At 33.9% G+C, this 13693-nt stretch overlaps 1 protein-coding gene across 1 annotated transcript; it reads right to left on the reverse strand.

Moving 5' to 3' along the window:
- Positions 1-1529: 1529 nt before the first annotated feature.
- On the reverse strand, positions 1530-9764 carry LOC143459576 (uncharacterized). The gene is made up of 8 exons (XM_076956791.1): positions 9540-9764; positions 8217-8335; positions 5315-5438; positions 4952-5115; positions 4130-4537; positions 3463-3618; positions 3053-3207; positions 1530-2325 (listed from the first exon to the last, which is right to left on the reverse strand). The coding sequence occupies exons 1-8, from the start codon at positions 9638-9640 to the stop codon at positions 2203-2205; spliced, it is 1350 nt and encodes a 449-aa protein (XP_076812906.1). The 5' UTR covers positions 9641-9764; the 3' UTR covers positions 1530-2202.
- Between the last annotated feature and the right edge of the window lie 3929 nt (positions 9765-13693).

Below are 13693 nucleotides of genomic sequence, written 5' to 3' on the forward strand. Positions count from 1 at the left end.
TTTGTCGAAAGACATGAATACAAATAATTAATTTTAGATATAGGCTACTTAAAAAATATTACTAGGTTATTAACCTGCGTCGACCGGTAGCCGACTATGGAACTATAGAGGCAAGCACCATTGCTAACTGTTACAACACCGACGCTGTTGTTGAAAGCAATTGTTAAATAAAAGTTGGTTTTGGTTAATTAGAAGAAAATTACTAAGTTATTAACATAGTTTAATTAAAATAAAATAGGTTATTAATCTGCTTCTACACGGAGTCGAATCCAGAACTGTCATAATGCTTGGCAGACATCAATTCTAGCCGTTATTATATCGACGCTGTTGTTGAAAGACAAGAACACGAAGGATTCTTTTTTGGTACGTCGTAATTAAAAATAATTTAAGAAGGTTATAGATCCTAACTTTTACTTTAACAAATGCTAACCACATTGGAAAAAAAACATTGTTTGAAATGCTACGAAGCAGATAGCAACGGATTGTCTGTGAGCTAGTCTGTGTATAGTAAATGATAGAAAGGAAATTTTTCATTTTTTTTAAGAAGTATAATTATAGTCTTAGTATTCTTTTTTATTTCATTGTAGTAGTATTAACGTTATTGTGTCATTGTTTTCAATAAGCGTTGCGATATTTTTGGGTTGTTTATGCCAAGTACTTTTTGCATTTATTATTGCGAATCGCCATATAAAAATGTGGCAGACTACAAATGCATACCGCACAATACCCATAGTATTAACAATTCTAGTTAAAAAAAATAAAAATAAAACAATTAAAAAAACAAATCAATGAATTGTAAATGATATTAACGAACTAACGATAAACCAATAAGTGCAGTACGTAAGTAACATAAGTAAATAAGCTATACTCTATGTCATCAAACACAATGGAAAACTACAAATGCAGTGTAATATGCTTCCACCTTTTTTCAAAAAAGTATTCCTGTTTCTTCAGATACTGAAATTTAGTTCTAACTTTTTGATTTATCAAGAAATATTCTGCAAAATAACATCATTTTCTGATAAAATACAAATCTTGAAGAGCAATTTAAGTGCCTACAGCTCTATAGGTTTTTGTAGGCTACATAATAGTTTTTTCCTGGTTTACAAATGTTTCTGTATAGTGATTAATTTGATTAAGAAAGCTCAACCATTTTATGCTTTTTTATTTTTTATGATGTATTTAGTGTATTTTGCAATTGATTGGAATATTTTTTGTTGTTGTAAATATAACCCTTTTTCATCACTTAATATTTTATTTCAATAGCATTCCAAAAATATTATACAATAGTGTTACACTTGTTTTCGCCTGTATCTGTTACATTTCTCCCTTGCGGCTGATTGCGCGTTTCCGTGGTTAATTAAGCACATGTGTCTTTTTATCGAGGTGTGTCCGACAAGTAGTTGGACTGACAGTTTTGTATTGGAGCTCCTGAGATGAGCTGTATGAAGACAAACTTAACTTAACTGCTTTTAAATAAAACATATGCCTGTAATTCTAAGAGTGAGGACAAGCAAAACGTAACAATAGTAAACTAAAGGAATTATATTAATACAATGATCACAAGGCACTTGATAAAATATTCACTTTTAGCAACAATTCCATTGATTTCCAAAATAAAATATTACGCAAATACGCTCGTTGTACATAAATATTTGCTATAAATTGATTTTCTGGTGGTTTTGTTTGCACAAGTTGATTTTTGCTTGCATGATTGGGTCAATACGTTTTTCGAAACTTAACATTTTCTGTGAACGAACGAATTAAAAATGTTTTAGCATGTAATATATACAAAGTATGAAATCACAGTGATGGGAACAATAAACGTTGTAAAAGGAAACAATTACAAAAAAGGAATTCAAATACAGCAGCTGCGCCTTGTCCAAACGATCCAGAAAGTGTAAATGCAATCGACATATCATCCATTTTTGGAAACTTCCCTCTACTTTATTGGCTTAAAAGATAATTTATATTCCCTGGCCAAAAAACTGAATGACAAAACTGTGCAGTGACATTTGAATCATATGTTACAGTTTGTGAACAACGAAGCACCAACTCTTACATCTCTTGATGACTTCATGTGTTTAAGCGACGACACAAAAAACTTTACTCATACAGTAGTATTGAAAGCAATTTCGATGGAACATACGGTTCCTTAAACGTAGAATGGAACTTGTATTGTGGAACCTGCTGGAGCAGTTCTTACACCGAGGTTGTTGTCGAACTTGTGGCGGTAGAATGTACCGATCCCGGAGCGCTTATCTCACTAACACCTGATGATCCGTGTGAACCCGAATGAAAACTATGTGTTCGACGGGCTTGAGCCTTTAATAAATGTGATACAATGAATTAGTTTAATGTGATAATTATGCAAAACCAAATAAATTATTCTAACTTGCACTTGCTGTAGCAAAGATCAATTTGAAGCATGATGTTCTGTCAATTTAGTTCACTCGCTATATACTGTACTTAAGTAAAAATGGTTCAAGAAACTGAGTAAATACTGTAGAAAATCTGATTTGCATAATCAAAATACACATGTTGCAGGTGTCAGCAACGCCCCAATAAGAATCAACGTCCAGCTAAGAAACTAAAACCCCAAACAGGAAGATATGAAATCTTTTCAAACTATAAATGTTCCTAACAAATTGAGTTAAACTTGGCAGTTCGCAATTGTGTTTTTCGATTACGTATTTGTGGTATAATGGTCTAATTAGGTATCGTATACCTAATTGTCCTGCCTACATAAGTATTTTTCCGCCTTCCCATATACAAAGTATTTAAAATCGTCGATAATGACAAGTAATAGGATGTGCTGAAGTGCAATTGAAAATAATTACTATGTGGGCGGTATAAGCGTGGCAGTTTCACAGTCTATTAGGAAAAAATATAAAAAAGCATGTTGGACGGATAGCCTGTACAAGTCAAAAACAAGAGGTAGTTCAGTGAAAGTACTTTGTAAATATTAAGCGTTGAGGAAAAAAGAAAACTAAAAATCGTTTTATGTTGAGAACCCAACCGGTTCAAAAAGCAGTTTAACCATATAGCCTACCTGTGATCTCCTGTTCCACTTGTCCGCTCTCCGCTTCACTCTATACTTCCCTGTTCGCTTTCTGTACAGAAGATAAACAGCCAGGAGAATGATAAAAAGGATGAAGATAATAACACCCAGGATGGCGACTGGAATGATGTAATCTGCTATGCCCCCTGATGTCAAAAATAGAAACGTTTTTCAAACATAAATAAATATGGACATAAAATCGTACAATGCTGATGATTAATTAAATTATTAATTATCAAATTTCATTCAAATTGCAGGGCGATAAAAGATATTTCTTTAAATCCAAAGCATAATGGAAAGATCTTCTGAGATTTATTACTGCATTAAGAAAAGTTTAATACCGGTACCATTGCAAGAGAATAACAGAATCAATAGGCTTTAAAATACACCACACATCAAACCTGAAAAAATTTCAGGATTTTCGCAATACAGCCCGCTGTATCCTTCCTTGCATGAACAAAGTTCGGTTCTTTCGTTCGTCTCATCAACGACGCTTGAGCACTTTCCCCCATTTTGACAAGGGATGTTGCAATTACGTCGACCTGCAGTCACATGAAATTATCGTAGATGATAGAGTTTCAAACACATATTCTTTTACAAAATAATAGCAGGAAATTTAAGTAACTAATGATGTATTTCAAATAGATTGGCAACAAGGTAACAAGATAAGAACCTGATTTCATTATGTTGCTCAAGGCAAAGTTAGCAATGTTTTTTTTTTCAACTTAAGCAGATTGCCAAAATATTTGTAAATATTATTTGTTTGCCTAAATTAATTTGTAATAACGTCATTCTTCATTGCTTTACATTACCAACACTGCTGATCATATTTACAAGATATGTTATTTATTCCATCGAGTGCGAAATTGTTGTTTTTAAATGATTAATTATGGTAAAATTTGTAAATTATTTATTGTATACCAATTGTAAACACAAACCAACTTCTATGTTTACTGTATAATTACTGAAAATAAGATTTTAATATGAAATAACGCGCGTGAACTACAGAAGATATTATTCTCGCAAGATACCTCTGTTGCATCATCCTTAAAACAAAACTGTGTTTACCTTTCGCCGTGGAAGTTAACGGTTTCAATGTTGTTGTTCTACGACGTGGCAAAAATGCCTTTTTTGTGACATCATTATAAGCAGTTGTATCTTCTTCACCTGGTAAGACGTTTAGAGAGTAAGTGACGTCGGAACGAGTTAAAGCCAATGTTTTGCTTGCATCGTCATCCTTGTTATCTTTAAGTGTCCTTGGGTCATCTGTACGTTTATTGATGTCAAGTGACGTACTAGTGGGGTCTGCAACGCCATTCTTTTCTTCGTCATTTTCGCCTAGTGTTTGAGCATTTGTGCTAACGACGAGAGAGTCTCGAAGATGGGAAAACAAGCCGCTAGACGACGCACTAGTGACATTCTCAAAATTGACCCCATAGGCAACCGAAGAAATTTCAGGAGAGGCAGTTGTTAAATCTAGAGAGTGGTTGGAGGATATGTTGATCACGTGCACGGGTTTCATTACAGTATACGTAACACAGAAACGTTTTTATTGAACAAATGACTTCACCACCACATCAAAAACAGGGAGGAGCTTCCCGGTTTGCGGTTAAGAGTAATCAAATTTTATTGCAAAAACATAGACAAGGTGTACAACGTTCAACATTAGATAAGGTGTACATGCTTTTCTCCACAATGTAGCAGTACATTAGAGGCCATGTTAGTTTGGTAATCTTGTAACACAAACAATTATTAACGGCGTAAATGATACGTCGGTACCATGTTTCAGGTTGGACATTGACATACGGTATATAGTATGGATTAATGTACAGTATATTGCAAACACCCAAAATGAAAGACCAAAAGCCTCTCAAGTTCATTTAACGCTTTATATGTCACAAAAATTTGGTACAAACTTACCACCAGGCCTAACATGATGATAATGAAACCAATTTTGGGCGTTTTCCTTCTTTGCATTCCCATGATCGTCGGTGACGTTCATAACCCAACACACTTTGAGAGGAACAAAATAACTGAATGATTGACACTCAAATCTAGAAGTGATTTGCAGAGCTATAACTTGAAAGCTATTTGGTATAGATTAGTTGTGGCTGCTACACAAGAAAACAATATAGCATTGCTATTATGCGGTGTATACTGATAAATTACAAGTTTTAAATCACAAAAACTAAAAAAGAATGTAACTTATACATTAAACGTTAAAGATAGAAATGCAAGTTTAAATTTACGAACCTTTCTTCTTTACAGCAAAGTGTTTTACATTCTTCTAATGTAGTTTGGTTGTATGTGACGAAAAATTCTTCCTTCACACCTTGCAGATATATATTTTTGAATCCTTCAAAGTCAGACAAGCAATCTGAAAACATGAGAGAAAACGTTTTATTTTTATAATTTAGTGACGCACTATTATTAAACGTTTTTAAGTTTTATAAGCCACACGTTAATATGGTCAAAAAAGCAATAACAAAGCATGAGTTTTGTAATAAGGATCATACTATTAGCTTTTGGATTGGCCTCAAAGTAGTCACCTTAGTCTAAACTTAGATTAAAGTGTGTGACGTATGAAACTAAAAACTGCATAATCTTTAACTACTGATTCGATATTGTAGAGGGTCTTTGCGGATGACGGCGTTTCAAAATTATTGAGGAAATGAATTTAAACCAAATTTGTGATGCAACTAAACTTCCAAAAGCAGGATGAAAATAACCACATGTAAAGAGGATATCTGTCAACGGAATATATCTTTCAATTGTCAAGCGATAATGCTGATCTGGTTGACGTTTATATAGAAATATTTATTTGCTATCCTGCTTTCTGATTTTAATACGTTGTTAGCGCAATATAGGGATTTGTTATAGTCAAAACGTCTTTATTTTCTGAAATTTGATCAAACCATTAATAGTTTAAGTCTTATAAAAGCTCATATTTCCATTCGAGTGGGTATTCAATATCCAAAGAACGTGCCAAAAGCTTTCTGATGATGTGTGTTCAAATGTGTTCAACTGATGATGTGTGTTCAAATGTGTTCAAATGTGCAGTAAATACTTTAATGTATTGTTCAAACGAAAGCAAATTACATTTGAACATAATTTCACAAACACATCGTTTAGACATTTTAAAAATTACCGCAATTTCCCATCGGTTTCCTGACAGGGACAAATAATGGATAAATAATTCCTAATTATTTCGCGGGTTTTAAGATGCTGATGGAAGCGATACGATACCTTCAATCAGTTAATGGTATTATGAAAATCTTCTGTGATGAGAGATAAGATCGTAACCAAAAAGCTTCTCAGTGTGTTACGGTACGCAAGATTATCTTGAGTTTATGTATGTTTTACAAAGAGCAGTGATCATATATGCAAAAATTATACATACAGTAAATTAGGCAAGAATTAAGAATGTGAAGAAGTTTTAGCTGTCAAACAAACGTGTTATTTTGACAAAGTTTTCTTCCTGTTTGAACTAATTAGGTGCACATCTACTATTTTCTCATCAAAACTGAATTTGTCGAAACAAAATTGTTATCATGCAATTAATGTTTGCCAGATAGAATTAACTTGCAACGTTACTATATATTTATGTTGACGGGTACGATCTCACGGCCTTGCATTCTTTAGTTTATATGTCACACACTCTCTTGTATACCAATGTCAATTAAGCCTATAATTTTCGTTAAGTGCTGTCTCCATAAAAAATTATTGAAAATTATATCGCAAGTAAACTAATTTCAACCTATCATTGACGCTCGTATTTATAAAATTTTATGCTTTTCCTCTTTTTAAATTTCAACTTGTGTCATTTATGCATTTCGTTTTGCCGCGATGAGGTATAGACCTGCAGAACGTTAACAAAAAGATATAACGCAAACTTTCTATACCAGTTTGTCAAAGATATTGCCAAAATGTGATAAGCATCGCCAATAAAATTTTTAGTTCGCGCAAAGAATTGTTTCTACCTTATTTTATCATGACTAATAAATACTTTTAAGCACGAAACAATTACGTGCCGCTGTCAACATATTACAATATAAAAACAAATAGTTTTATTGCTTGGAGCGAGTTTTAAAACGTTGCATTAAGCTTCTGTTTGAACACCAGATTTTCACTCAGGAAGAGGTCAAAATGTATTACAATTAGGTGCTGAAATTTTAGCCGTTAACCGGCGGTTAGCTGCCATAGTTGCTAAATGGCAAATCACATCGTTAAATGCAGGTAAAAGCACTGTTCATTTTTAAGAAGTGGAATGAAAAGTGTTGCATTAGCAACGTAAATCATGCTAGGCTCCGAAATGTATTAGGAAAACAAACTTATCACGCATTAAAATGATTAACGGAACAACATGTTTCCACAAATCGATGGTTTATTTCGCTCCAAAATCTCTGTCATGAGTACGCTTTCGGCTCATGGCTAACAAAACATTTAGATGCTAAAAGCCTCTAGCCCGTAATTGCTATGAACCGGATAAATTTTCCCAGCCCTGATTACAATACCACTACTACTTACAGCAATGAAATAAATCATATTCCAAAATATTTTGAGGACAATAAAGTCTTATTGTTAAGAAAACGCTGCCTTTTTGTTGCGTCTGTATTTGTGGTGGTGGTCACTGCTGCAAAATATGTTATTATATACGCTCTTTATCCCGCTGACATAACTGTACCAAGTGTCGACGCATATAATGCTCACAGAGCATATATTTCACGTTAGTTATATATTGAACTAGTTTTGAGCTTTAATTTTTGCACATGTTGCACCTGTTATGCTTAAGGTTTACGTTCTCTTAAAAGCGTTATCGCGACATTTCGTGCCCTAGCATCTTCACGCTTTGAGCTGATTACTGGTCTGATTTTATCATGGCGAAAAAAGTCAGTCCAAATTGGGCCCGTTGAGCGTAATTGTTTCCTAATTCTTCTCCAACTGACGCCTTGCATGCTTAGGACTTTTAGCAACTTCAGTTGTTAATTACATGTTTCATGATTTGTTATAAGGTACGTGTATAAAGCATGTATTTGAAAACCCGGTCATATACACAAAACATACAAGCAGTTGTTTTTGCACAAATCATCATAAGTTGTAAACATAAGCCATTAGTAAGTTAAAAACAATAGCAACAACAGCACTTTATAATTACCTTCCATGTTCTTATGATGCAATCCGTTACCTTCATGAAAAGTTAGATTGGATTGGACAGTTTCAATTCCCATAGAGACGTCCAAAAAGACCAAGACAAAACAAAATAATCCCAATAGCCTGCGAAATACATCTGACATTGTTAAACTTTGCAGGTTTAAGCAGTAACATATCAAAGACGAATTCGCTAAATTTAGAAATGTTGAAAAGATGGATTATACTTGATAAGCGTTCAAATAAAACGAATTTATTTAGTGCGCTAACAGAAAAAGAGTTTGAGATGCAAAAAAAGATGAATGGTAAACAAATTCCATTGCATTTACAAAACAAATATTTACATTTACAAGAAGAGACAAGAAAGAAACATTTACATTTACTTGTATAAGAGAAATTAAAACAAAACTGATGAGTTTAAAGAATGATCAATTAAGATTTTAAATAAACTGCAACGACACAGTATAGTATCTATAGGTTTTATGGACCAATATAGGTTGAAATACCAAAGTAACTCCCGATATAGTCTCTGAAGCTAGACGTTGGAGTTAAATGTGCAAACATGATCATAATAAGACTGAAATTTCCACCAATCCCATTACATTTCAGTGGAAGAACCAAATATGAACAAATCTGGCGTTTTTGATATCATTCAAGAAGCAATACCTTTGCAAAAGATATCAAGACGATGCAGATCCGTTTTCTTCAACTTTTAATGAGGTTTAGAAATGACCCCATAATTTAGCCTCCGTTGGTTTTGGGTAATAGAATATGGTTTGCTCTTTTTAGGGTGATCCCCTTTTATAAGGTTACAAATAATTTACGTTTTGCGTAAACCATGGATTTTGTGCAAAATCATTAATAAAATGTTTCCAATTTGCAAAATAAACAATTAAAAAGGCACAAGGAAGAAAAACGCCAAGCACGAGACGTTAATTGATAGTCATCTATATCAGCAGAAGTGACTTCACCTTATTGATTTAGCGCAAGTAATTATGACGTCGAAGCCGAAGTTCAACCGCGTTTGCTTGCTAGTTGTGGGTCGATATTATTACATATTTTTACACAAATAGCTAGCTTCCTTTTTAAAAAGCTATATTCCAGCAAAACTGTTTTTGCTGAATTACTAATTTCTTTTACTGATCTACCTAAAATCAATGAAACTTTTTTCGTAAAAACGTTTGCGGAAAACCTATCTTAATCAATTGGCCTAAGTAACCACGCAGCAAAGCTATAATTTAAAATTGACTCATTTCGAATTTGCTTGTAAACTAAATGTTGTCAAAACATTTATAAGATCAACAGATTGCAATTATATAGGCATAATTACCTGTGATTTTGTATGCTAAAGTTCCTTGTACGATTGCAGTGGTGTGAGAGCTGATGTAAAAATAATTTCATTGTTGTCAACTTTTCACAGGTTCTAATCATCGATGCCGCAATTGGGTGACGAGGGATTGACCAGTTTAACTTTTTAACTTAAAAATGTGGTTTATTGCATTCGTCGGTATAAATTTAAAATAGACCAATGAACCACCAAACGTTCTACAGCAAAGTGTCTGCAAAATTGATTCCATTTAATTTACGTATACAATCAAAATTAAGTAAAACACTACTAATAAATAGCTGCTTTTATACAATAAAATCTTAGTGAACTGCAAATATGGTACAAAAATCATTGAAACATATGAACTGAATTCATCTCTTATATATGAATGATACGAATATATTTAACATGTTACCAATATACTAATAACCAAGATGTGATAACTGTACATTATATATATACATATCGCATTCCGCTAACTTTGCTAGTTACCGCTGCTGTTGCACCCATCGAAAAATATAACGTCACAAACATATCTACAAGAGCTTAATGCATTATTCAAACAAATTTATACGCTGTGTAGTGTTTGACGGTCAAGATCAGTTACACGATAGCAACAGACCGCTTATACATCCCTGACTGTTTGTGCAATAAGATAAATTTTGTAACTGAAATTGAAACTAATTAGTTTAAAACAGTAACACTGTTTAATACAAACCAAAACCGAATTTAAGGCACCGCCAAAAAACTTTACGCAACTGAGTCTGCGTGTTTGTGCAGTTTAACTTATGGTTCACAACACACACAGTGATAAAAAGCTAATACAAACAATTTGCAAGAGAGGAGTATGTTTATAATAATTTCACGTGGTTTTGATTACCATGTATGCTGATCTGAATACAATACAAATAAAAAGTTAATCCTGTAATACGTTAACAGTAATCGCTTAATCCGCAAAATACTTTTACACACACCGCAGGTGTGGTTGTCGCCATTGTAGCTCTGTTACAATACCCTGGAGAGACTTCACTGCCACGTTAGTCTGACAAGGAGAAAGGCCAAGTAAAAGTTTCAATAAACTAGATTCTGACAATATACTTTAGTTAATTTGAGCTTTCACTATCGCTGCTATAAATCACCATCAACAAGTTGGTTTTGTCGTGGCTGGCTGCGACCTTAAGGTTGCCCTTTGAAATTGCAATATCATGTCCTAAAACCAAACGTTTGTAATTGCAAAGTTGCCTATAGCACACCTGCATGCGGCTAATAGAGCGCAATGACCATAAACAACGTTCTCGTAAGCAAGCAAATGTAAAATGACAACATGCTGCATGCAAACTAGCAAGAATGCAAACCAGTTATAAAAGCAGGTAACTTCAAGGACCGACACGTGTTCAGCTTTGCCGACAGCTATCCTAGTCCTAACGACACGACAGTCACGGGGAAACATTTATATATAAAGCCATAAATCAATTGAGTTCCCTTCACTGCCTGGTCGTTTACGTCTGACGTTGACAATTCATATTTTATGCAGTCATAAACAATAACTCGAAATACTTTGATTTCCTATAATTGCAATCTAGTAAATGTGGGGATTATATTTGTAAAGATAATGGGCAGAATAAGTAACAGTATAGCAACAGCCACAAATAAATAAATATTGAATAATGCACTTCTACATAATCACACACTGGTCGTTTTGGCCCTCTGTATCAAAAACTCTACAACTAGAAAAGGACTATAGCCACCTCTCTCAAGCTACGTATTGTAATACTTAATAGATTTAATGCCACTAACGACATCAATCCATTTGGTAGAAGTCAAACCATACTACGCACAACAGTTAGAAGGTTCTTTTAGAACATAAACTAAATATAAATTATATAGTTTTAAGTGTGGCAATTATTTCAACTGAACGCGTTTCACTTTAAATATACTCAGTAAATTCGAGGTTGTTAATGTCTTTGATAACAACTGAAATAAATCTTTTTAGAAAAGCTTTGTTTGTTGTATTTTTTAGTTAACAACCTTTTATGCCCACACGTATCATGTTCCAACCTAGGAGCGCATCATTGGCAATAGGCTAGATGGCTTAACTACAGATACATGCTTAATACTCCCTTATATTCAATGGTTATTTTGTGAAGCTTAAATTCATTGGCAGTTTATGTTTCTTTTCTTCGTCAGTTTTCGTGCAGCTAATGTTGGAATGCCGCTTATAATCAAGACAATAGAATAATTAGCATAATTAACTCTTGGATACGTTGCTGGTTTTTAACAAACGACGTCACACACTAAATATTATGAAATCTTACCGTCGCATAGCTTTTTGTTGATAAATAAGCGATATAAATTACAGAATTAATGAACAACAGGCCACGGTAAAAATTTTCCACATAACATGAACTGATTAATTTTCTGATAACACATGTATGTACTTCTCCAAATAAACTTAAACGACGCTAACTTTAAATAAATGTTTTGACCACAAAATACCGTAAAATGTGCGGGACAAACCCGACCCCACTGAAGATAAGTTCTACTGCCAATCACTTTTTTGTGTTAAATCAAAAGCCAATTTACTATCGCAATTCCAAATCATATTACAGCAGATCATTATTGAAAGTAGTGAACTTTACAGTATATGCAGGCGCAAGAAGCAAAATCACCGAATGACCACTATGGCATCATCACTGCTTCTTTGTATTTCAGCCCTAGAGGGCATAGATTTGATACAGAATAAAGCGGTACCGCGGTAGTAAAAATGGTTTACTTGCGTCAGATTACCTTACATGTAATTTTGTGAACTCTCCTTGTGTAATCCGGCTGTTGCTTCCAGTAATACTGTGCATTGACTCAAAGTTAAGAACACTTACGGGAAATGACGAAAACCTACCAATGACCAAACGCGTAAAACGTTCGAGAACTTCTTGTCAACAAACGCAAGATAAACATTTCATTCGAATGTTATCCAGAATTATTATACAGTATGTTGATGGCGAATGCATAAGTTGAAACGCCCTACCGATAATGAGCTATAACTGCGCGGTTGTCGCTAAGAATGCTGAATCCTCATGACTGATCTTAAACTGCAATTGCTGCTAAAGCGCAATCAAAGTCACGCATTTGTCCATGTAACTTGTAAAGCATTCTAAAAATGTTTTAAGTGTACTAAGCTTTGCTTGTAAATAGCTTTGTCTGAAACTATCATTCTGTTTTTGAAAATGCCACCGGTACTCATGGTGTTGTCTGATTTTATATCATTGTGATATCTGGTTGTGTATGGACGCCATTACTCTCGATATTACGTCACAAATTCGTGTACACGCCAGTCGTGTAATTACCTTGGCTTGGATAATAAGCTTTTAGCGTGGGTGTACTTGAGACAATTTGATAATTAATTAACAAACGTAGCACTTCCAAAGCAACTAGCGACGACTTTTTCAGTTTATAGCATATAAACGTAAATACGTACTGTAGAGGTTTGGCAAAGTTTGCTTTTAAATACTTTCCTGACATTGACATGCTGAGTTAGATTACGGAGGCGTTGCATTAGCGGCGCCTGAAGTATGACGCATGGACGCCATATTTGAACGTTATGGCATCTTTATATCGCAGCTTTTATAAAACCTCGTGTAATTTAACAAAATTATAGCAAAATTACATCCTGATTTACTTTTTACCTAAACAAAAGGACTTGTCTTGCCTTGTTTGTCAAACACTAATTTTTTTAAGTAAAAATTGGAAATCCGTTAATGAAACAGAAATGGACGATCTAAAGTATGTAATCGGTACGCACTTAATGCATACTTTATGTTGTGACACCCAAATTTCGACAAAAACGTCGAAACAAAAAGCTTCTACTGACACGTTAGTCACAAAAACTTTGGGATATTTTTTCAAATTCTGCAACGCCATATGGAAATAGGCGTAGGCCTAAATAGTTAATAGTGTAGTTAATATGTAAATACCTAGTTTGCGGGCTTTATTTCTGGCCTCTTGATTGGTCGTTTGTCTGTATATAGCTAACAAACACGCGACTCAAAGGAATGTTAATTTCTTATCATCGTCATCATCATCAACAAATAAGATTGTATACCTTTTCAGCAAAACACTTTCAGTTCTAAATTTTCTTGTACTAATCAATAACTATTTAT

The sequence above is a fragment of the Clavelina lepadiformis genome, chromosome 5, assembly GCF_947623445.1.
Source record: "Clavelina lepadiformis chromosome 5, kaClaLepa1.1, whole genome shotgun sequence".
In the NCBI taxonomy this organism is placed as follows: Eukaryota; Metazoa; Chordata; class Ascidiacea; order Aplousobranchia; family Clavelinidae; genus Clavelina; species Clavelina lepadiformis.

Coding starts and splice junctions, on each gene's coding strand:
- LOC143459576 (XM_076956791.1), bottom strand. CDS start 9,640: ATGATTAGAACCTGTGAAAAGTTGACAACAATGAAATTATTTTTACAT. Junction 5,116..5,314: donor CTTTGCTGTAAAGAAGAAAG/GTTCGTAAATTT, acceptor AATCACTTCTAG/ATTTGAGTGTCAATCATTCA. Junction 3,208..3,462: donor AAATCCTGAAATTTTTTCAG/GTTTGATGTGTG, acceptor TTTTGACATCAG/GGGGCATAGCAGATTACATC.